Here is a 25,298-nt window from a genome sequence, read left to right on the forward strand (position 1 = left end):
GAGATTTCCGCCATTTTCCCCACTATTTAGGGAACTGCATGCCTGAGAAATATTAACACATCAGAATAAATTATGTTGAACTTCAGCCTTACGTAGCATCTCAGGCTCAGAGAAGGGCTCAGAGCAAGTCAGGACACCAGTCTGTCTCACCAAGTCAGAGAACTTCCTCCACCCATGAGAGATTAAAAACCTCCCCCGGGTCAAAGAGCCTTAATAACCTACTCTAGAGTCCAAGCAATCAAGTAGCCTTTGACAAGACTGGAATGAAGCAGTAATTCCAGGGTCCTTGCTACCTTAATACGTTTTGTACAAACAACGGTTTCTCCCCAAACAAGAGCATCACATCAACAACAGAAAAGGAACATCCGAAATAGAAACACATGTCATACAAAACATTATTCTTATTCACCTGACTCCAATTCTCTCCTAAAACTCAGTGCAAAATAGTCCAGGGTGGCATTTTGTGTTGTTATTTTATTTTTACAAAGATTTGTATACTTCTTTGCATTTAGACTAAAATAACCGGTGTTGCTTTGTGTTGACTCAAGGCCAGATTGGGTGTTTGTTTAGTCTTACTGGGCATTTATTTTAATCCTTCACTAAAAATACGTATTTTCAAGTTTCCCCTTACAATCCCCTTTTCTGTGGTTTTGTTTTGAGTGTTTGTGGTATACCTGCATACGCCTCACTCCCTGAAGACTTTAAATTATTGTCAACTAATCTCCACAAGCTGGATCAATGTCTTCAACTAGGCAAAGAAAATACCACATGAATAATACCTGTATTTCAAAACTGAACTGACTTACGATAGCATGTATTTTTTCCCTAAGCCACCACTGAACTTGTTGCTGCCCCATCTATGTACTAGGTGCTGCACATCAGACAAAAACCTCTCCTACGGATGGTTAGCATAAAAGTCTATTGAAGTTCATTATATAATGAATTTAATACTAAAGAAAAAGCAACTACAACACAGTAACTGAAGCAAAGAAAACAAAACCAAAGCGGTTCAATGAATACTGAGAAAGAGCAGAAAAGCTTCAAGTTCTGAAACCTCACACAAAACTTAAATGACAAACTTCCGAATCAGTTTTGGTACCTCTATCTCTTTTCTATTGAATAAAAAAAAAAAATAACGTCTGTGTATGTAACAGGGTCATTGCTTCCAATGAGCTAATCTGTTCTCATGGCTGATTTCTGCCTTCTAAACTGAACAAGGAGTAAGACCATCTCTGCCATTCTTCTGCAGAATTTATTATACACCCTATATATAGAGAATGTATCTTAAAAACCGGTTGCCTAGACAGAAGACACGTCAACTACTAAATCAAACTTTCACAAAGGCCTGGTAGGTTTTAAGTCTACAATGTAAGCATTTAAAGATGTATTAGCTACAGTGACTCTTTAAAAAGGCTATGTGACATTTCCTCACGATTTCTAAAGTGTGAAAAGTTTACTCTTAATTATTTATTCATTAGAAGAGAAAGAAAGAGAAGCCAACTGCATTTTATGGCATATGCTTTCAAGCTAATCTTTGCAACCATGAAGAGCCTCAGAGTTTGTAGCTTTCATTTCAGACAGTTGCAAATGAAAATCTGTATCCAGGCATTCGTATCATGTTCATCACAGTACTATCTGGGCAGCTTACATAATTATATTATTCCAGCTGATACTGTAAATATTGGCTCTCTCTAGTATTACTTTTTCTTTCATTTCCAACTGCACCAGCTGTTACAATATAAAGTTATGGGAATACTCTAGTGAAAAGATGCGTCTTACATTTTGTTTCGACAATATATGTTATTGTCGCAGGCACACGACAACAGATTCAGGTGATGAGTTGAACAAACATTTAATGAGCAAAGTCAATTCTCATGTAATTTTCATAGTAATAACAAAGAAAAAAATCTAGAGTTTTTTAAATGAGGTCATCTCAGGAACACACAGTACAAGGCATGAAATCCAGAAGACTTGCTATGGCAGTATAGTAATACTTCAAGAAAGTACTCTGGTAATAGGCTAATTATAGATTCCTGGGCACTTATGCACTAGTCCATTTTATCCTGTCTTTTGGTCAAATTTAGAAGTTTATCTTCAACAATCTTAGTTAAATAACATTTTCAATATTCAGATATATTTTTTTTTTTTTTACCAGTGCCTAGATCTGAGCAGAACTTTGTAATATACAGACCATGGCTTAGTTAATGCAGTGCTTGCTGAATTGTTCCAATTCTTAAAAGCCTGATCAAATGAGGAATTGTACTGTATATGGATGACCAAGGAAGAACAAAAAGTGACATTCCCTTCCTTCATTCTGGTTACTGAAATTTTGCCAAAGCCTCCAGCACTTGAACTTAAAAACATGATAGTTACTTGCTACTCTAACTAAGCCTACTCATACTAAAGTTACATTCACAGCAGGAATGCAATGTGAAAGCTATGTTTACCATCTAGGAGGTTACCTTTCCAATTACTATTCAAGCGTTCCACTAAGATTCCTGCTCAAACAGTATGTGTATGTGCATGTGGGTCTGTTTTCAATTGAAGTGGATTGAGAACAATTCTACCTGATAAATTAAAAGAAATAAAAATAAAGTTAATGACCTGGCAGCAGCAATGCTTAAGCAAACAAGTTATGCAAACACAAAACAGCTATCCTTTGCTTTAAAAAGTTACCATAAAGTTTAAACAAAAAGGCATTTGGATGAAAGTTTGTGATTACTATATAACAACGTCCATTAACTTAGTTTCAAACAAATCTTGAACTGGAGGGTACACAAACCCAAGAACACAACACTTGATCACTGGAACAGCAATTGTTCCAACAGGAAATAGGTTACCTACTAAGTCTCAGGATAAAGTGCATGTTTTTAAGTTGCATCCCAGGCATGGCTCAAGTCATCTTAACACCTTTCTCCTCCTGTATGCAGCTTACAAGACCATTGCTTAGAGTACCCACTTTAGATGGCTCCAGGACTCCTTTTCAAACTATAAATGCAAGACATTTAGCCCCAGAAAAAACAATAGCTAGCATATCCTGTAGAGGAGGTATTGGAACCTACTTATTCATCTTCAGAAATGGCCCTTGAGAGGACAACACCACTCAATGTTTATCAGGTCTTGTTCTTTCTCTCATCAGACCCACTCTAGCTTCAGCCTATGGAAACAAGTTCAAAAACACCATCCCAAGGTTTTTCACCTGACCCCCACTGATGCTGGTTTCAAGCACCAGAGGCTTCAAAGCCCCAGAGGTTTCAGGCTAAGATGTACTTGAGGGGAAGGAAGCATACACAACTACATTGTTACGCAAGATTGCATTGGCAGCTGAGAAAAAGAAGGGAGAAAAAAAGGTTCTTAAATCTATGGTGCAAGTCAGTCGTTTTGAAGAACAAACTTTGAGACTGGAAAAGAAGTTAGAGATAGAGAAAGATGGAAATAGGCAGGAGAAAGAGTGGAATGAGCAGATGTGGGAAGTTAAAGCAATAGAGATAAATCTAAATGTCAGGTGTCAATAGCTTATTAGATGCTTGGTTTTCTTTTCAACTTTGTTTTGGAGTCACAAACCTATATATTTGTTGCCATGCTGAAGGCAAATTGCTCACTAATATAATGTACAAGAACATATTCCATTTCTCCAATTGTGGCACTCTTTCGTGCTGGGATACTGAGCTCTTCCATCAAATCCAGCAACCCAGTACATTGGTAATTCTCAAAGAGCTACAGAATACTGAGCATCATAGACTACACATGGAAGTCGCATCTGCCAGCAGTCTACACTAGTCAGGAGAGCACGCTAGTGTGGCACGCTAGCAGGGAGAATGCCTACATACATGGAAGAGTGCATGCAGTCACTAGTGAAACTATTACACTTCAGTGCCAAGACCAACCTCAGAACAACTCTAACTGTATAATTTTCCTGTTAGTCCATTGGTTCCCTCTTTTTCAGCTCAGTTTCTTTCCCACCTTGTATTTCTGTGACAACCTTCTCCAGCTTTACTGAAATCAGGACAAAAAAAATGTAATATGATTTATCTAAGAAAATCAGTCATTGTATCAAAAACATGACATTCAACTTGCACAGTATTTTCATCTACTCAGAGTTGAGATGATCCTATATTTCTTTTTCATTTTGAACCCCATTGAACAGTCTACCACTTCTTCGGCAATAATAACTCTCTGCACTTTCTAACTATTAAGACAAAAATTATCTGCGTAGCAATAGCACAAAATACACGCTTAAAATTATCTCATGCATTAACCACAACCAGTCAGCATTGCAGATAACCCTGAACAAGCAATCAGTATCACAGAAATACTGCAGAAGTTAAAGTCTACCTTGGAGAACAGTACTGTTTCCAGCAATGCTGTACTTCCATGTGGAGCCTGGATCCCAGTCAGTCATTTAAAGATGGTTTAAGTGGATCAAAGCAATGCAGAAGTTACACACGAATCTCCTCCTTTTCAGATCCACTGTAGGAAGAAACTCGTATACTTTGGGTAATTTTTCTAATCCATTAGAAGGCAATTTGTATCCCAACTTTCTCTAGGTGGCAGGGAGCATGGGGTACATCTAGACCTTCAAGAAAAACCGTAGATGAATTTTTTTTAGTATTTTAAGAGTTAATTGGCCAGCACTGGCTAGGCCACTTTGCTGCCTACAGAGATCACATTAGACACACAAGCTCCAAAAGTACAGTGTATGGTTTGGATTAGCACTGCTCAGGTTGGCTGCTCTCCCCTGGCTTCCTTCCCTTCTGCTCTGACCAAGTAGAAAAAAATTTAAAAACCCCACAATATATATCCAGCTCCCTTTCTATTACATCTTATCCCCGGGCCTGAATAAAACACACCTTAACACACAAAGTCCTTTATCTTGCTCCCTCTTTTTACTGTACCTACATGATACTTAATAAAAAAATAGCAAGCGATATGAACTAAACCACTTCAGTAACAGGTAGTGAAAGAAAAGCAACATAAAAATCTCCTTCTGAGCTTATTTATTCGTGAGCCTTTTTAAAGTCTAACCATAAGTAAATATACATATATTTTTTAATACAAAATTAAAATGGATTCTGTCCTTTGGGGTCTTGGGAGTTTGCATGTTGTAGGGTTTTTTTGGTTGGTTGGTTGGTTTTTTTGAGGGCATGGTGTTGGTTTGTTTTTTTGAAGTGTGAACTAAAACAGAAATAGAAAACAAAACAAAAAAACCCGCGCAGAGTAAAAAGTTACAAACCCATACATTGAAAATGAAGGAACTGATCTTTAGAAAGAGCTCAGCATCTGCTACTCTTATTGTCTCAAGAGATCGAGCCAAAAAGATTTGAGAAGTTTTTATTGCCAGATCTAAATTTCATTCCACAGTCACTGGATCAGGTCTTTAATCCTTTACTTAACCACAAAGAACTGTGCTGAGGAGTTTAATTCTTCCAAAACAACTGATAATATCCTAAATGTTGAAAGCAGAGTACTTTCCAGTATAAGCCAAATCCTGCATGTTTTGCTTTTAAGTAAATGCCACAGCAGATGCAAAACCAGTAGGATTCACACTGACGTTTTCTAGGAAAGGAGAAAATCTCCAAAAAACACAACCCATGCTTTAGAAGTGGCAGACAATTAAAGAAACAGTTTAATACTGGTACTGAATTAAACCGCATGTATAACATTGTGTGTATATGTTTAATTTACTGATTTAGGATTTAAGATTCTTATATTTTATTACCTACATATTTTAATATGTATTATGAACTGCCTTTTCACGATTTTATCAGTTACATTTAATTGATTCTCCCCCAACCCAATTTTCTGAACTGCCCTTCTTCACAGCATTTCAATGAAAAGATAATGTTCGAGGCAAGCTAGACTTCTTCCCCAGCAGATGAACTGTAGCATTTTAAAGGCTGTTTATATCAGCATTGGGCAAGAAAAATCCAAGAAGCATTGGGAAAAAACAGATGCAGAAACAGCATTCAGACATACTCTCAGAAAATTTAGCACGGGTTCTATTTGCACCGCAAAACCCACTCAAGATATGCTGAAATTTGGAAGGGGTATATTATGATGTCCAAAGAACTCAAAATGATAGTGGTAAAAACTCATTTAAGATTTCACCGTGAAAGTTCACATACAAGTGCCTTCATGATCCAATTCAGTGGGGTTTGATCCAAATTAATTTTCTTTAATTTAATTTAAACATTCTCTGACAAGACTTAACCGTGCAACTCTGTGATTGTGCACAAAGTCCTTGAATACACTTACTACATTTATATACTAAGGCTCACTAATCAGTGGTCTTGGAACATCAGATAGGCTGAAGTACTCATGTGGGCAAAAGCAGATATATCTGTTACAATTTGAATAGCTACAGTAGTTTGAAGGAAATAGTCTTTCAAATAGTATTTGGGTTATTCTATCAGACACTGGAGAATTTTTTTGGTGGATGAGCCATAAAAACTACAAAATGTTTGCCAAAAACCAAACCAAGGTTACCTAGCCAACAAAGCAGCTTAAAAAAATAAACTCTTCTCATATGGTGGACGTATATGAAGCCATGAAGCTTCTCAGTATCACGCTTAAAAAATGATGCTTCTTAAAAGTTCATAAAGTCAATATAATTTGACAGCAAATAGGTCCTTGCCAAGACAGAATCCACTGCTGGTTTCAAACTGACACTCTCATTTACTAGGAGACTTGACTAGATAAACAGAAGCAAGTTTCTCACTTTTTTTTGTATTTGATGTCTCCGGTGACCTCTTGAAAGTATATCAGAGTACTGAAACACCTGAATGACTACTCTTCAACTACAAGAGAAGCATTTCATAAACACACTTGCAACTTTTGAGACTGAAATGCTCAACGTTAATAATAGCAATTGTCTACTGCAAACCTCAGGGATGGTGAAGGTCAGACCTGGTGTGAATATTCCTCTTCCCCTCTAATGATAACAGTTCAACCACACCTAGCAGATCAAAAATCAGACAATGTCTAAAGAGGCACCTCCCAAGGTCAGTCCAATGATTGGGTGTCCACGTGATTTATTACAGAACAAATAACTTTGTACTATATTACACCAGAAACATTATGCAGCTTCAGCACACAGCAAAAATCCCCACGATGCCCTACAGAAAAACATTAATGTAACCGTTTACCAATAACACAGCTACTCAGCCTTTGAGGCACTCATGAACTTCTGACAAAACGCATACAAAATGGCAGCATACTGTACTTTTATATAGGCTCCAATGAAGCTATTAACCTCCACCAGGCATTCAACTTGCATCAACTTGCTCTAACATTTGTCAGTAATTACATTAAACAGAACAGATAGGAACTTGAATATCAAGCAAGAAAAGTTTCTACTTCTTACAAGTCCTGAAAAAAACCAACAGTGGTCTTTGTACTTGGCTGCCATGTACATGCTTTGTGGCTGCTATACACCTGCAGCGCTTGATCGCAGGCGAGGCAGTGCCAAGTCAACGCTTTCAGGATGACCAGATTTATATCCATTAACTGTGTACATCTATCTCTGCCTCCTGACTCAATTCAGACCTGACCTATGATCTTTCACAACTCTTAAGACAGAGAGAGTCATTCTTATTAACCAACCTGGAACATTTTCTGTGCCCTAAAACACCTTTAAAGGAATATTAACATATTATCATCTGTTTTACCCAATCTTCCAGTATTTCTAATCTGCTTGCAACTGTGCAATCCAAAGCTAGAATCACTAACACTGGGCAGAAGGAAGACCACATACCACACAACATTTTGCATTACTTTTCACACAAGGATTTTTTTGTTTTGCTTTGAGACAACCAACGATAAGAGCAAAAGTCCTGGTTCTTACCTGGGTTTTCTCCTTCTAAGTAGATGCTGTTCTTAAGCTACTATTATTATTTTTTTTTCACCTGGATAAGGAAGGCAAAGACACTTCTCCCCTACTGAAAAAAAGACTTTCCTTTTTCAATTAAAGCATGCTATATAAAAAGACACAGCAGCACTAGAATTTGACATACATGCTCACTTAAACTAAATTCACTAGACAAAATATACTTAGATACAAAGTTGTTATCGCCAAACCTATCAGTAAAATAAAATGAATCTATATAAAAAAATCCTTACTATTCAAACTCCAGGAACTTTTATAAAGCAGAAGTAAAAATGTCATGAGTTGTTACAGTTTATAAACTGGAAGACTGTAGAGATTGAAAGACCACTGAAACAATCTTAAAGGACATTCAGAATTCTGCCAACACTATGTTTTTGCTGCAGAAAACCTAGGTTCATGCTCATCAAGGTGGATTTCAAGTGCTAGTGAGCAAATAGTACTAAGTCTATTGGATAGTGAACTGTTTGCTGTGTCAAAGCTTTTTGCCAAACACGTATATATAATTTTTCTTTTTGCTATATGGATAATCAACCCCAGATGGCAATTTACATAGGCAACAGCATAAAGGAATCTATGCACTGCTGGTGCTCTCAGCCTCAATCACAGCAAGCATGGGCGTTTGAGAATGTCACTGTTTATTTTTAATTGCTGTGTCCCTCCTTTGTGCAGGTTCAAGCGGTCAAAGATGTCGAAGTCCATTAGCGGAACTGGAAGGTGATGCCACTTCATTTGGTGAGAGGGTTCTTCAAATTTAAAAAGCAGCTGGTTTGTAATGTCCCTAAATGCCCAGTGGGCACCAGCTGTCAATCTCAGTTACCACAGGGTCAGGGCAAAAAAAGGTCAGAGAGAGTCATAAACCACAATGTGTTGTGAAATGTGCTTCCTCCGTTACCTTGTAGGCCTGAGAAAGGTTTGACCTTTTGTAGGTATCTTAACCCAACTCTGCATGATGCTAGCAGGGGTAAGTACAACACAACTCATAACTTACAAAAATTGCTTCCTTTTACTGTGCCTTGGTTTCCATACCTGTACAATATGAACATGAATAGTCACAAGATGCTAGTGGCAAAAAAAAAAAAAAAAAATCAAAATGCAAAACTCCGCCCACCACTATTACCATTCAGAGGTATGGACACATCTTCTATTTCACACACGGCAGTGGAAGGATTAATTCACTAACAGCAACTGAAAATCACTAAAACTTTGAGGGAAGTTGTTAATGCCATAGAAGCCAAGTGATCTGTCTTGTCTTTGTCAATGACCTGTTTATCTGCTAACTTGCATTTCACTTCACTGCTCCCCCAGTCACTTGGGAAGAAAGCATCTTTTAAAGCCCCGCTTAAAGCCTTTCCTATTGTCCTTTCAAACAGCCATTTGCAATATGCAAGTTATTCACTATTTTTATCATTTTCCCCTTCATACAGATTCTCCAAGAGCAGACTAATTCCTAAATATATTTGTCCAAAACATTCTTGGACTATACATGAAGAGCTGAAGAGTCATTTCCAGATATAATCTGGTTATGCATTCTTTCTTTGCAAGAAATAATTACTCTGCTCTGTCTCACCCCCATCTCCCAGAGCGCAAAGCGACAGGAAGTTTGGCCAGCGCTATGCCAAAAGGAAAGTAGCTAACTAGCTATGCAAGGCCCCTGTTGGGCAGGAGCCATCACTCAGCACTCACCAGCCTTGGACTCCCAACTACTTGTCCCTCCTTGGACCCCCTTGTGCAGGGAGGCCCAGGACAGGACAGAAAAGGGAAGGAACACTGGCAAGAGGAAAGCAGGAGAGGTTGAAACCAGAGCTACAATCCCAGCAAAGCATATTTCCTTGCAGGAATTACAAGCGTGACTCCCAGAACGAGCTGCATGCTGCAAATGAGAATATGGGCAGTGAGGAACTCTACTAGGAAAGCAGACATGACAGGGTGCATATCATGCAAATCACTCTTACGCAAAGGACAACATGATATAAACTAGATGGCCACAGGTACCATGGAAAAGGCTGACCAAAAATTAATTGTCAGCTATCAGCAAAATCTTTCAGGTGAAGTCAGAATGCATCACTTAAGTCTTTCACTTGCCCACAAAGTACAGGAAAAAATGAGAAGCAGCATGTTTGCTCAATGAAAGAATAAGATCCTTATAGTAATACAGCTTGAGGATAATACTAACAGCACCAAAAAGGTCCCATCAAGGCTTGTTCAGCCAAAAGCTGCCTACTTTCAGAATGTACCCAGCTGGGTCCACTTTAAGCAGCAGCTGCAAAACACTCCACAAGTCTTGACTCATTTTGGGCAATTAATAAAAACGGAAAGTCAGAGCAGTCCAAATCTGGTGAAATAGCCTTCACCTGTTCCAAGCATAAAGTCACCTTGTTTTCTTTTGAAGGATTAATATATTTTAAGGAAATAAAATAGTAACAACATTTAGACAGTTTAAAGGCCATTGAAAGGCCTCTTGACTTTCTACAGGCTCTCTAAAAAGCCCAACCGCAGCCAGCCACCTACTGCATCCCAGCAGTTCTCCCAGAACATGCTGACATCAATTAAAGCCCCAGCAAACAAAAAGAATGTACATCAAGCATTTCACTGCCCTCTTCTTGTGATTTCCTTCAACTTCAAAACAGCTTGGGAAGCCTACCTACCCAGATTCTTTTACAAGCCTTCTCACTGCAGCATGTCTCAAATGAAAGTAATCTCACTCACACCTTGTTCAGTCCTTGGACATATCCCATCTCATAAACGTACCCACCTTGCTTTTCTGAATTTTTAAGTCTAACATGCTAATCTAGGTCAGTCTTCTCTCCCCTTCATTCAACTGAAATTGAGCAGGAAACTTTACTGGCTGCCTTATTTAAAAATCTCTATGTCTCTTCCTATTACAAGCTGGCTTATAGTAGAGTACGAAAAAAACCCCAACAACAAACAGACACGGAAAATAATTGAATAATTTCAGACTGGAAGAGAACACTCTCTTCTTTGTTGAGTGTCTCTTTCCATCAGGAAAATTGGGGGGAGTAAAAATGAGAGACTCACCTTCAGGGCAGGAATCTCCACATTGTCACCAAGGCTAACAGACCCAGAAAGAATAGTCCCTGTCATCACTGTGCCTTGACCCTTGATAGAGAAACAGTGGTCGACTGCCATAAGGAAGTGTCCCGAGGGGTCTCTTGATGGCAGGTAAGCCTGAGACTTCAGGACCTGGGGGGAGGAGAGGAAAAAAAAAATACAACAAAACCACAAAGATAAAAGCAGCACCATGCCTGGGTGAAAAGTCATGACAGCCATACAGCAAAAGGAAGGCAAGGGAATGATTGATTGAACAAGCTTGCAGTTTTACTGATTTCAGGCATCTCCCAATGAGCTTAGAACACACCAATGCCAAATTAACTGTGTGTGCCATAGAGGCAATGCACGCTTAGCAGCAGGAACAGTTCAATTTTCTGCCTTAGAAAGATTTGGTGCTGCACATTTAGCTTGGTTTGCAAAACTGCACTGGTGATAAAATTGCTGCCAAACTCAATATAAACACTGCAGCAAAGCAAAGAGGGGGAGGGAAAAAAATCCTGTACAGCCTCCCCTCCTCTTTTTCCCCCCCCTCTCAAAAGGACAATTTTACAGTGCATTTTGCTACTTCAGCTTTTTTGGATTTTGTGAAAATGAACTTATATACAGATATTAGTGCCCCATAAAGCCCATCCCTGCCTCCCTCACAGAAGAACTATTATACTGGGTTAAGTTTTCAAAGTCAACTTCCCCTTCAGATTTCTGTTAACACTTCTTGGAGGATCAAACCACTAAGAAAAATAGCTACATTAAGTACTATTTTCTAGAGAAATTCTCCAAGTTTAGGATTTCTGTTTTGCTGACAAATACAGTGTTTCTTAAAATATATCATCATAGAGAGAAGACCTTAATTACATAAATGCAGTCATATGCCCAACAGTGCTTCAGAGGAACTGGTTCACTGCTGTCTCAAATCACTTTTGATCTCTGCCTCTGTTATAACATCAGCATAAAAACTTAACACTGCCTTTAATGTATGCTTTTAAAGTCAGAAACTGCAGGTTAAGCCCAAGTTGTAATGGCAGAACAATGGAGAGAGTCTCTTATCAAGGACAGAAAGGATTATACCTTGAAGCTCAATGGCAGGACTCACACAGCATTTGCCAGCTCTTCCAATATGAGGTCTGAAAGCTGACAGAAACAGCTGCAACATGGGTATTTCCCTCAAAGGTTATAACCCTGGGGAACATCCCAGTAAACCTACCTGGAACCAGATGAAGGCAGAACTAAGGACTTTCCTATCTCCACCTCTCTAGACGCTGCTGTGGGCAGCCTGGTTCTTGCTAACTCCATTCTAAGGCCATACCACACACCCTGCCATGCCCACCTCAGGCCACACATGCCTGGGAGGCAGTATGATATTCAGTGCTCAGCAGCTATGTGGAACATTCTGCCTTTGTACAAGCCAGGCTGCTCTGGCCCAGACATCCCCAGATTTTTGATGACTGGTGCTGCATCTTAACATCAGCAATTTACAGGTATTTTAAACCTGGCAGCATCAAAAGCATCCAAATCAGACCTTGACAAGTCTGCAAAGAATGATGCTTTTGTTTTAGGGCTATTTTCTGCTGTCTGCAAATAACAGTGGCACCCCTCCAGGGCAAAGATGCTACTTTTTGCCTAACATTTTTTCACAGAAAGGGTGACAAGCCTACTACAAGCTACAAACTGCTCTCAAACAGCTATTTTAAGTGTCCTGCCCTTCACAGTATAAGCTTCATGCCATATAACTTAGTTTTTTGAAAACCTGAGAATTTATTCCCTGCCCTGCCCTCCCTCCCCCAAAAAAACCCCACCAGAAAACCAATCCACATTGCTGGAACTAAGGATAACTGCAAAGCATCAGTTTGCTTAAAGTCTGTCTTGTTCACATGGGTCTGATATAATGTTAGTTATACAATCATATAGGATTTTCCAGGCTGTACCTCATTCAGGGCACAGGGTAAAGCAAGGCCATGCTTTTCATCTTTTGCAGATGTGCAAGGCATGCAATAAGCAAGGCAGAGTATCACAGAGAAAGATAGTTTCATCATGAAGGTAGGTGGTGCTCCTCTAGAGAATGGATTCTACACTTGCTTATGCCAGAACTCCCATGGATTGCCATTCTCTTAAAAATGAAACTTTCCACAGGTAATCACCGACCGTACACCTCGGACTGTCCAAACAGAAACCCCAAAGCTTAACAGAAGTGCTAAGCACTCACAATTGCAATCAAAAGTGGTAGATACTATGATCTGAACACAAGCACGTCCCAAAAGAGTTCCTACCTTCCTTAAATTTGGCAACCAAAATTAGTAAACTCAGTGGACTAAACTCCTTTGTGCCTCAGCTTCCCAACCTAAATATGGATTGAATCACTTCTACACTTCCTATATGTCTTCTGGAAGTAAATTAACTATTTGCCAAGTGCTCAAGACCACGGTGATGTGTGCCAAAGAAAAGTCCAGGAGGAAATTAATCATTCTGAATGCAGAGCAGTATTTGAATGAAGTCACAAGGCCACACAGAGAATAATAAGAATTAAAACAAAATACAGACTACCTGCTCACTGGTTGACCCCTGTCCATCCCGTGCAAGGAATGAGGTAAGGGTCGCTTAGAATAAAGAATCATGCACTTAAACACTGGATCATAATACACACACAAAGGAAGGAGACAACTCCCAACATGTATCTTTTGAGTGCCTGACTTCACAACTTTACTGTTTTCTTAACAGTGGTACAATTATAAAACAACACCTACCAAGGATTTGGCAGAATTGTAAAGCTATTTTAGTTCATTATGCTTAGTAATTCTTTACAACTTCAAAACCAATTTCAACACACATGTGATAGCTGTTTCTTAAGACACGGCTATTCAAAGGCATTAAAGCCTCGCAGTTGAAAAATGACATCCACTCTTGGGGCATGCAACCTCAACGTCTCCATTCACTGGAAGGAATCCCTAAAGAATCAGGTTCCTTAAAACTGACATTAAATGCAGGAAATTCCTCAGCTCTACATACTAATACAATATAGTCCAAAAGACTTAAGGCAAAGTTCAAGCACATTTTATTATTATATTCTTCAGCAGGTACCTCAATTAATTCAGAAACACCTAGCGGATTCTCAGACTCTGGGGCTTCTGGTCCACCAGGCTTTGCTGCAACAGCAACAATAGGACACCCACAGAACCTGAAAGAGAGAAAGACTCCCACCATTAGACCACAGATCTCCTACATGTATCAATGTAAAGTAGTTCCAGGCTCATCTGACAATGAAGGCAAGTAAACTCCCTGAAATTCCTATTTATCTGCTCTTCCCCCATAGTGGATAACTGACATTTTTTTCTTGAGTTACTAGCATCTGCACTACTGGACTTCACTACAAAATTTTCAATCCTGTTTAGTATTAGCTACTGATTCAGCTCTGTGGCAGTCAAAAGCAAGACTTCAGTTTATTTCAGAAGAACAGGTCTGTTACCTGGCCTTACTGCAGTGGCTTTGCATTCAACCCATTTTACCTGGAGGCTAGCACTATTTTCAACTTTCATTAAAACAATTATAATCCTAGCTGTGGAGTCATAACCTTCAAAATGGGAGCCAAATGCAAGATGGCACATGATGTCTACCTGAGTCTGCAGGCAGACTGCAAGACATGCAGACCACAGAAAGACCTAAAGCTACTGAAATCAAAGTTCATGAAAACAGTTCACAAAACTCAAACATGCAAAGGTTCAGAGTAGAGCAGCACTTCCACAGTCGACCTCAGTTTAGCTTTTCTCTTACAATCAATTTTACTCTTCAAGTCCTTAATATTCAGCAGCTTTTTTTACAAATTCAGTTAGCAGACTTAACTTTTGCTCCCTAAAATGCCACCTAGTGTTTGAATAATCCGATAGCTTGTTTTGCCTACATTTTGGAAAGGGAAGTTAAGACTATAAATCAAATTATTACAGCATATTTGAAGAAGTCAGATTAACTATGTAAAAAAAAAAAAAATATATATTTTAAAGCAATGGAATAGCAATCAGCAATAACACAAAAACTGATTGGTTCTCATAGATACTTGATTCTTATGTAAAAGATTCTGACCAAAAGTAAATGTTGTAGTCATCCTTTTGACACCCACCCCCCATAGATTTTTATCTCAAAAAGAGAGTGAACTGGAGGAAAAAGACAGTGCCTTGATACAGAAAAAATTCTAAGTTCTATAGAGGAAGCTCATTTAGTGACCAAACAGTAATCAAGAATATAAGGTATTTTCTTTGTGTATATGCTGTAAGTCTGAGGCATCTAGGGACAAAGGGTAATAAAAATGTGCACTGAAAATTCCTGTGATTAATCATAAAACTATTGGAAATTTATTTTCATACAAATACTTTAGGACACTGTATTGCAATAAATAGAAATTTGTGCTGAACCAGGTTCTTTATTCCTTTTCCCATATACCAGAACAAACTGGAATAATCAGATACTGCCTTTGGAGGCACTTCCAGACACGATTCAGCCCTACTAAAACTCTTACACCATCACACCAATTTATTGTCAGCAGAGTTTAGACCCTGCTGGACAAAGATATAAGCTGGCATGTGCAAAAAATTGTGAAAAAAATAGAAATTCCATTCATAGGGACAGTTTGCTTTTATTTTTGGTATCAATCCATGGAACAAGCAAGTTTTTATTAGGTTAAGTTTACAAGTGTCAAACTGTTCAAATATACAACAGTTACTTTCCTCTGCCTATGGGGTTTTTTTTCCAACTTCTATGGAATCTCCTGACAACGTTACAATAATTTCCCCAGTATCAGTGGCAATACCTACTCTATAGCTGCAACAGACTTCAAAATAGCTTACTGGTATGGAATTGTGCATGCATGCCTCTGTTTAGAGAAATAATAATCAAGTAAACTATTCCTAGAAAAAAATTCATTGCCAAGTGTTTGGGGTCAGAGGCAGCTGTCAAATGGTCTTAGCACACACCCTGCTAATTAATGAGTAGTTTAGAAATACAAAAAACAGTTTAAAAACATGCATTTGGAAATTCAAAGTAGGAAAGATGCTGTTGAGAAACAACACATGCCTGATACGCAACAGGACAGGCACTTTACAATCAAGCCCAGGTCAGCAGTGGTTTCAAAGCACCATAATGCACAGGCTGCACATGCAAAAGCTAAATTTTTGTTACGAGAACAATATACACACATCCAATAAAAGAGCATTCCTAGGATCCAGTGCTCAAATGCGTAATTAAAACATTGTGATAGGACCATTTCTCTCCAGGTGGAATCACAGCTGTTGTGATCAGCTGATACACATCCTTGTTTTAGAGGTGGGCAAGAGGTAAGGACCTCACAGTTAAGCATGTCAACTGTTTCAAAAACTTGCTTCCCATTCAGTTTTGACCAAGTCTGCCAATTTTCAAGACATGATGTAAATACCCATTTGTTCTCCAGGATATAAAGAGAAGATTTCATTCAAACAGTGTACATAAAAGTATTTCTGAACAACAGTTTCCTTACAGAAATTTGTCTTCCTTTTATGAATATGCAACTAGAAAGGTCTTTTTTTCCAATCATTCACAACACGACCTTGGACTAAACCAAGAATGAAGTACCACCTGAAGCAGCAATTACTGCCATTCAAGAAGTATAAACAAATTCTAAAAGAAGGTCAAAATAAAACTAAGCAGTATATTAAGATAAATTCTCTTAAAAATCATTAACTGCTTGGCACAGATGAGAAAGATTAAAAAATAACTATTAATTTTAATACTGCTTAATTCACATTCTATACATCAACTTTTCAAACAACCAAATAAAATCATAAGAAAGCCATTAGATAGTTATCGCTAAAGTTTTCCCAACTTTATTACCTCAATGCTATTGCCATTGGGATTACCTGTGAATCTGATCAACAAACTCACAGCTATAAAAAATTGTTGATCCAAAATGCTTTGATATATTGCAGGCATCTCCTTTCTCTGTCTCCCTAAAATGTGGGGGCAGCAACCTACAGAGAAAACCAAGCCACCCTGTATTTATTTACCATTTGCCTTTAAATCAACAGCTGCTAGAGAGAAGTGAAAGTTGTAGGATACTAAGTTCACAAGAGAGAATTTCACTTTCTTGGTGACCTCTGTACCATTCCCAGCACAATGAACGGACCCAAGAACAACACAGGAGCTGGAAAGACACAAAGATCGCCCTAGTCACTGTTGTGGCAGTTACATAGTTGAAAAGGGACACTGAGCTACAATCACAAATAAGCTAAGCAGGAACTGCCATATCCAACCAAGCTCTGCTTTTTTGGTCCTGGTGGAATTCTCTCCTCTGTACACTGAATCCTATTCCTCTGATTCTTCAAATCAAAAAGTAACCTAACAGCTACAAATGTGGGAGTCAATGTCCCCTTTGCGTAACCACTACATAAATATTGTGCCTGTGATATCTTCCCACTTCACAACAGCCGCATTTCCACTCATGAATCTCACTGCACTTCATTCATTAAGTACTTCAATTAATTTACCTAAACAGGGCTGACAAACATTATCCCAGCCAGAGCCATATTACATTATCTAAACTTCCATCATTCTGCTCTCCCTAGTTGGGGCAATCACATTTTTCACCCTCAGTTAAGGAAAAGCCACAACACTTTCTTTTCTCCAGAGTGAAAAAGACTTGCAGATCACAAGACAAGTTGCAAGCCCATAAACTAAACCACCTATCCAGCTCCCACTCCCCGTTCCTCCCACCCCCCCCCAAAAAAAGACAAAATACCAAACAAACACACACCCAATAGTTCTTCACCTGGATATTCTGGCTACGTTTTAACCCATCTGAACTCCAAGCAGCCTTTTAAACTGAAAAGCTTCATTATAGAAAAAATATTTCTCTATACCAAATTCAGGACTGCATTTGAGTTTCTGGTAATCTTCTCACTCTCTCCTCATCATCTTTGCTAGATGTCTCAGTATGTTTAAAAGCATGTTAGAAGGGAAACGTGCATGAAGTATTTTTGTTAAATATTGTGTTACAAGCTAGCTGTTAACATTACTGTGAACTTACTTCGTATTTTCCAAGGTCTTCTGCATTTTCTTAGTCATCTTCTCAATGGCACTTTGTCTCTTCCCCTCTGGAAGGAGATCTATTTTGTTCAGAACTACCACCATCTTCTGGCAGGCAATTTGCCCAATTACCAAGCACTCTGCCGACTGCGTCTGCATCCCTTTTGTCACATCTATTACAAGCATCATCAAATCAATAATCTGGGCACCTGGAGAAGAATTCACAGTCAGTATTGCAGCAGCATAAAAAGCTTAAGGAACTTTTTCTCAAATAGTTTCCATAAAAATTGCCAGAATATGTACAAATGCCCAGATATAGGAACAAAACACAAGTCAAAGTAAGCATCGCATACACAGCTGTGTCTGAAAATAAGACCCCAGGAACTTAAGTTTTTATATGCTACCATCAGTTCATAAAAAATACGGACGCATGTGACAGGTTACATATTCCTCCATATTAACAGTTCAAGTTTAAGGATGTTATCACTGCATTTAAAAACAAAAATTAAGAAAATTACCCTTGCAGCAACACAAGCATGACATTTGCCTTGATTTAAAAAGTTGATCCAAGAAGCTAAGCAAGAATATGGTACAGCCAAAGAAACACACAACAGCATCACAGACAATTGCACATTCGGAGCAACCCCAATAAGAGCCAACTACATGCCACATAACTATGTCTAAAATCCTCAGTCCCCACCTGCTTCCCACCACTACTTCTTTCAGATTCCAGAATTTGAAAAAAGTAAAAAGATGACCACCACCAGAAGCAGGTTCAACCTATTCAAGTCTAAATAAATTCCTACAATCCCTCAATGTGACAATGAGGTGATTTAAATCCTGCAATATATTGTCATTCTGCCCCAATTCAGATCTACGTAATCTGAATATGTACTTCATACACAGCCACAGATCCAATTCTTATATCTTCTCAAGAAAAAGTTCCTAATTTTTAGGCAAAGTTACATATCATGCTTATGGATTATTTTTATTTTATTTTTCAAAGTATCATTGTCATGAAACCTTAATTCTTTGATTGAAGCAACCTGAATTTCATGGATTTAAATTAGTTTTCAAGGAAGGTTTTGATGGATGTTGGGCCTTCCACTATTTACATTCAGAATTTTCCTGTCTCATTCCAGGTAACTGAAAAACTCTGAATATCAGAGGAGCAAAGTGCAACAGACTTTAATGTTGGGAAAGTTTAAACATTAAAAAACTAAAACAAATCTAAAGCTGAACTACCAGAAATTCATATGTCAAAAAACACATTTTGAAAGATGATAGAAGCTAGAAATCATGCAAAATTGCAGCATTAATTTAAGTGCTTTCACTATTTGCTTTAAGCTTTTGATCAGAAGAACAAGAAATTGATACAACTGTTCCTTGTTCCTTCGCCCTCTCCAACCTTCCTCCCACCATGCTTTTTTTTTTTTTTAGCTTATACAATGGCTATGACAACAGCTACCCTTGTAAATAATTCCCATGAACTCAGGATAGGAAATAATTCTTAGGTTGAAGTGCATGGGTGAATGAGTGGGTGGGAGCTACAACAAAAAAAAATTGTTACAAATAACTATTTCTAACCTACCACAGCTTTCAACTTGTAATAATGAATGCTAAATCCTTCAGAGCACTAGTTGGATAATTACAGCACTTCCAAAGCTCCTGGAGAATTTTAACCGATCATTTCAAATATCGCTCCATCACAAAATGGAGAGACTTTATATCTTCAAAAGTATTTTTCGTTTTTATTGTTTCAAGAATTTGTATTCATTTAGAACTTGCTTAAATTATAACACAAGAATCATCAAGGCTATACAAAAGGCCTAGACTTTATACACCATACAGAAGTGCAGATCTAAAGGATAGAAAGCAGGGGGAATGAACAGCATGAAAATAGTTCCAAGTTAATCAGAATGCATGCACTTTTGTGAGTACCTACAGCAGGGTTTGTTTTTTTTAAAATTTAATACAATACCCATATTTTGTATTAAACTATACCACACATTAATTCTTACTACACAGGTGACATCCTTAAAATGAATGGGAATTAATAAATAAAACCAAACCATGGAGTCAAATTGATTATTAATACTATAAAAAGTGCATCTAGTAAAATAACAACACTGTAGCTTAAGTTTTAGCTAACTGTGTTATGATTACCAGAGCACAGCAATCCTTAAGCTCCAGAATTAAGCCAAAGTAACCAGATCCAAATATGGCCTTGAAAAGGGTGGCTGATAAGATGCATTATACATGGTGTGGTATCTCTTCCCTCCAACAGGAGACAAAATCTGCACCGAAAATGTCATATGCAGTTTCAGTACAAGGGCCACTATCTTGAAACATTAAATCAACTGCTTTGAATACATTTGTTATAAAGCAAATACTTGTAATTGCTGTATTTATGAATTTATTAGCAACACTTTAAAAGAGCCATAAAAATCATCAGCCCAGTTGCTAGAAGGTCAAGAATGTCTACCTTGGGACATTTCATAGCAAGAGAAGATGAACAAAGGAAAAATAACTGTACAGTCCCTGGAAAAACTCCAGAAACACCAGAAAATATATCACAACACTCCAGACAAAAATATATTACAAGTCAAGGAAACAGCAGCATACCCAAGTTTGCAAATACGTGTCTCAGTACAACTATTGTGCCTCCTCCAAAGCCTTAACGTGCTGACTGGCCACAGTTCATAAGAGATGTTGCAAGATGGAACAGAAAGCACGGCAGGGGGAGAGCTGGCACCCAAGCAGGGTGGGAAGCTGCTGCCCTTCAACAGAGTCATGGAACCAAGGGAAAGATCAGGACAGCATTGACAGAAATATTTTAATTGGATTCTCCCTGAGGCATGAGGATGTTTTGTACATGTCTACTCACACATATCAAGACATGAATGCTCAAGTTTACAGGACCCTTGGGTAACAAGGCAAAAAAAATAATGCTGAGATTTAGTTCCTCAACTTTCTTCTTTGAGCTGTTTAATAAACCATCTTTGACAATTCACCTTCTTCCCAATCTCTCCATCTTCTAGACAGTTTTACCTTTTGTTTTATTCTAGAACCCATTTCCTTAGTTGCCCTTCACCCATGCATTAAATACTAAGTTCATTAAATACTAAAATGAAATAACCTAGGAAGTCAAAACGAAGTGCACAGGGATTCACAAATGTAATGTTTCTAATCAGGAAAGTTGGCAGATCACAGGTAAACTATAAGCCCCGCCCCCCTGAATGTGTAACATCTCATTCACTATACTTTTTCCTCATAGCATGTAAATAGTAATAGCAGACTTACAATATGTTTAACTTCATATTCACTATTTAAATAATCTCTATCACACTAGTAATCAATCAACTCACTACCATGTTAGATTTCGGTCAACAAAAGGAACAACATTCCTGAAGAATTTTCTACAGCAGAGCAAAATTTAACTAGGAAAGGTGAAGTGAGGATGGATTATAAGGGTATTCTCACATACATAATCTCACTTGGAAAGACCTTTTAATTGAGGCATAAAAACATTACAGCCATACCAAGCGAAGACTCCAAAACCAATAACAACAACAAAACAAGGTGACAATATCACCCAATAAGCCTGCACTATCTGACCACAGAATGCCTACCATGGGCTCTTGTGCAAAATGGAACAAAAAAAAAAAAACAAAACCAAAAAACCTGAAACGCTTTGCTTTTTCTCAAAAAAGGAGACAGGATATGATCCTACACAGTTAACAAAAGCAATATGGAAGAGATGAGTGTTCCCTGAGCCCTCAAAGCAGGCAAATGGCTTGAAATTACTCTGAATGAAGCAGAGGCACAAAGAACAGGTCTGCATATAAGGAAGCACAACAAACAAAAAAAATATTTTCTCTGCATTGAAGCAGGTCATACAGAATCAACGATAAACTAAGGTATTCAAACAATTTCCCCTACAGAAAAAGACAAGGGTGTAACCTTTTATTTGCTGTTTCATCTATGAAAGAGGTGTTCAAGAACATTTGGAAAGACAGAGAGCGCTCCTGACGTGTGATGTCTCACTGCTTGAAAATAAAAGATCAACTATCGGAGTATCCTTCATGTGATGACATACAGCTCAGATGTAGCCCTGTAAAAAGCAAATGAAACAAACTAGTTGTCATCAGAAAACACAAGGGGGTGGGGAAAGATGGGAATTATATTGCAAGATAGCAGTTAAACCACAGCAAAAACAGAGTAAAGTAGATAGTCTGAGTGAAGAAAAACAAAGAAAGATAACACATGAACAGAGAGAATCTGGATGACAGTCAAATACAGGAAAAATGCAACAAGACCAGCAGCACAGCATCCTAGAGAAAAGACTGCAAGAAGTGCCAGCTAAACCTGGAGACAGCAGCACTTATTTGTACCACAAAAGTGACAGGTAACACAGAACTCTGATATTAAGAAAAACACCTTCACAGAGAAGAGAAAGAAGAAGTCTAGCCCCTACTTTGAACAATCGCATCCAACCCACTCTTGCTTCTGAATTTTGGGGAGTATCTGATTATGAACAGTTGCCAGGGAAGTAATTTACTACTCTTTACTTACAGGACTAGTTGAATCAGAGACATCAGACTATGACAAGTTTCAAAAGAGGAGGCAGCAACTCAGTTTCCCTAAACTGGCCATTATCTCCATTTCTTCAAGGGAAGAGCAAAACAGTACCACCTGCAACACATCATTCATAGCTAGCTCTCACTCTTGATCCTGAAATAGCTCACCAACTGCTGAGTACACAAAAAAAGACAAGAAGACCCAGAAGAACAGTATGCATTAAAAATGCATCAATGAACTTTTAATCTTTAGGAGAAAATTCATTGCATTCTCCGCATTTATGTTATTTAGTATATTATATCTTTGAACGTTTACTGAAATAGGAAGAAAAGCCAACCCAGATTTCTAAGCAACAAGGCTGCAGACCTTCATCCCCTGCATTAGATTCACTCCTTGTAAATGTGTTCAGTAGTGTCACATCCACCTTTGATTCCCATGCAGCTTATACAAATAAAGCACACTTGATTTTGCCCACCAAAGCTAAAGCAAACTCCGCAACGTTTACATACTACTATCTCACATCCTTACGCAAAAGCATACAATTAGTAAAACTAGATCTGCTATACCAGTATTCACAGGGAAACACCATGTGACGACCCAACCTACAAGCTGCATTTTTAAAAACTGTAAAGCACTATAATTGCCCAGTTTATTTTGGAACCAAACATTACGCCTTAACAAATGCCCTCCAACCCCAACCGCAGAAGCTGCTGCAGTTCTGCATGTACATGCACAAAATACCTTCTGTTTGTGCAACCTGTTGCATGCTTATAAATTATATACCCAAACTCCCAGACTGAGCCGTGTGTAGATGGAGCCATAGGGCAAAGCGCAACATTTACAGCAAGTGAGAGGGCATTATTAGGTCTATAGGAAAAAAATCAAAACATTTCAGCCTCTTGTGTTACTTTATCATCTCCAAAAGCTTAGTACTATTTCATTATATGTGCACTGTGCCCACTTTCAGAACCATTCAGTTATAGACTCCAAGCACTAAACTAGCTAGCAATTTCATCCTTACTGAAAAAGAGAACCAAAAGGCATTTTCAATAAACAGGCAGAATCTCAATTGTTTTCTCTCCAACAAATGTAGATCAAGAATATTATTACAAGTACTACTATTTTGGCAACCATATGTTTAGTATTGCATTAGATTCCCCGTAATCCATCAAGATAAAGCCGAATTGGCTCCAAACAGTAAAACCTGGGCTAGTGGAAGGAAGAAGAAAAGGGGGTTGAGTCCCTGTGTGAATGAGAGGGAGGTTTTGCATGACATGCAAGCATGGAACACAGGCACAGATTCCAACTCATGGCTTCTTTAAGCTACTGTGTCCCTGTCCTGTTTGTGGTAACCTTTCTAGCTGACTTTGCACAAACAGTACAGCTCCTGCTCACAGGCACTGAAAGGAAGAAGAAAACAGAATCTGAAATGTAAAAATAAAATAATTGTGGGCCATGGGCTATAATTTGATTTCATGCTTTACAAGGAAATGAAAGAGGACTTCCTTAAACATACTTTTTTTTTTTAAATATGCTTTTTATACCATGTTAGGATTTCCTCTAGTGCAGAAGAGAAAATAGGATTGTAGAAAATGTACCGTTCTCAAGTATCATTGCTACTCAGGGGCAAAGCTCTGTTTTAATGTGCACTTCCCATTCTGGGGAAGAGGAAATTCTTCAATTAATAAACCGGGTGGACTGAGGCGAGTTTTTAAGGTTTAATCAATTTCATCTGCACATCGGATAAAAAGACCGACTATTCTAGCATTTTTGCCTCCCCTATTCCCCTTTCAAAAAAATAATAAAATCAATGTTTTATTTTAAATTCTTTGAGGTTAGTATCTCCTGTCTCAGGAAATATTGTCTATATCATGCAGCGAGTATGAAACTTCCCTCTTCCTAGCCTCCTTCCCCCCCCCCCCCTTTTTTTTTTGTTAAGAACCTTTACTCAGAAACAACCAAATTATGCCCTGCTTTCATATACAGTAACACCTTGGGAGATGCTACAAGTCACACAGGATTTTACTAGGTACCTTAGGGGAGGCATTGTGATGAATAAGGAAGATGTTTTACAGGACAGGAAGTCTCCCAAATTTAAACATAAGTAGGAGGTATGAGGGGAGAGAGAGACATGCACACAACTGGAGTGCATGAATTACACATAAAGAAACCCTCTGTAAAGCAATGCAAATCATGGATCAAAACCCATACCACAACTTTCGTTAGGGAACACTTTGAAAAGAACAGGAACTCATGGAGTTCAAGTGTCCCACCACTGTTTCCCAGGCATGCCATTCCTAAAGATTTCAGCAGCTGTAGGCACAACCAGGGAGCTGTGCAGCTTCAAACTCTGGATAGCTTGGAATATCTCTGATAGTGAGGGTCAGACTGGCAACCCACAAGAATTCTGAACACACAGTAAAGCTCAGAATTACACGCATTATATTTCATTTCTGAACAACAAAGAAACCACTGGTTGCACAAAGTCCCTTTAAATGAAAACCAGCCACTAAAGTCTTCCCTAAACTGAGAGCTACAAAGAAAAAGCAGGATGACCATAAGGGCATAATTCTAAGTCCATTTCTTATACGTCAAATTAACCTATCTTTTACAGTTATTTATTTGTAATCCTGAGTTCAACTCAACTACAAATAGCCAGTGATGGAAAGAGATAATTGCTAATAAGGAATAAAAGCATTCTTCTGCAAAAAAAGCTCACACAAGA

The 25,298-nt window shown here is 38.3% G+C and overlaps 1 protein-coding gene across 4 annotated transcripts in view; it reads right to left on the minus strand.

Annotated features, from left to right (window-relative positions):
• Positions 1–25,298, minus strand: part of EEFSEC (eukaryotic elongation factor, selenocysteine-tRNA specific) — a 131,455-nt gene that overhangs the window by 78,355 nt on the left and 27,802 nt on the right. For 3 of the 4 annotated variants that reach the window (XM_049826345.1, XM_049826347.1, XM_049826348.1), the window contains exons 2-4: positions 17,994–18,201; positions 14,027–14,123; positions 10,922–11,086 (exon numbers count right to left, since the gene is read on the minus strand). In XM_049826345.1, coding sequence (XP_049682302.1) covers positions 10,922–11,086; positions 14,027–14,123; positions 17,994–18,201 — 470 coding nt within the window. Of the gene's footprint in view, positions 1–10,921; positions 11,087–14,026; positions 14,124–17,993; positions 18,202–21,955; positions 22,050–25,298 lie in introns of those variants that run through there. The other variant, XM_049826346.1, reaches the window with a different exon arrangement.

The sequence above is a fragment of the Accipiter gentilis genome, chromosome 23 (assembly GCF_929443795.1).
Source record: "Accipiter gentilis chromosome 23, bAccGen1.1, whole genome shotgun sequence".
NCBI lineage: Eukaryota > Metazoa > Chordata > Aves > Accipitriformes > Accipitridae > Astur > Astur gentilis.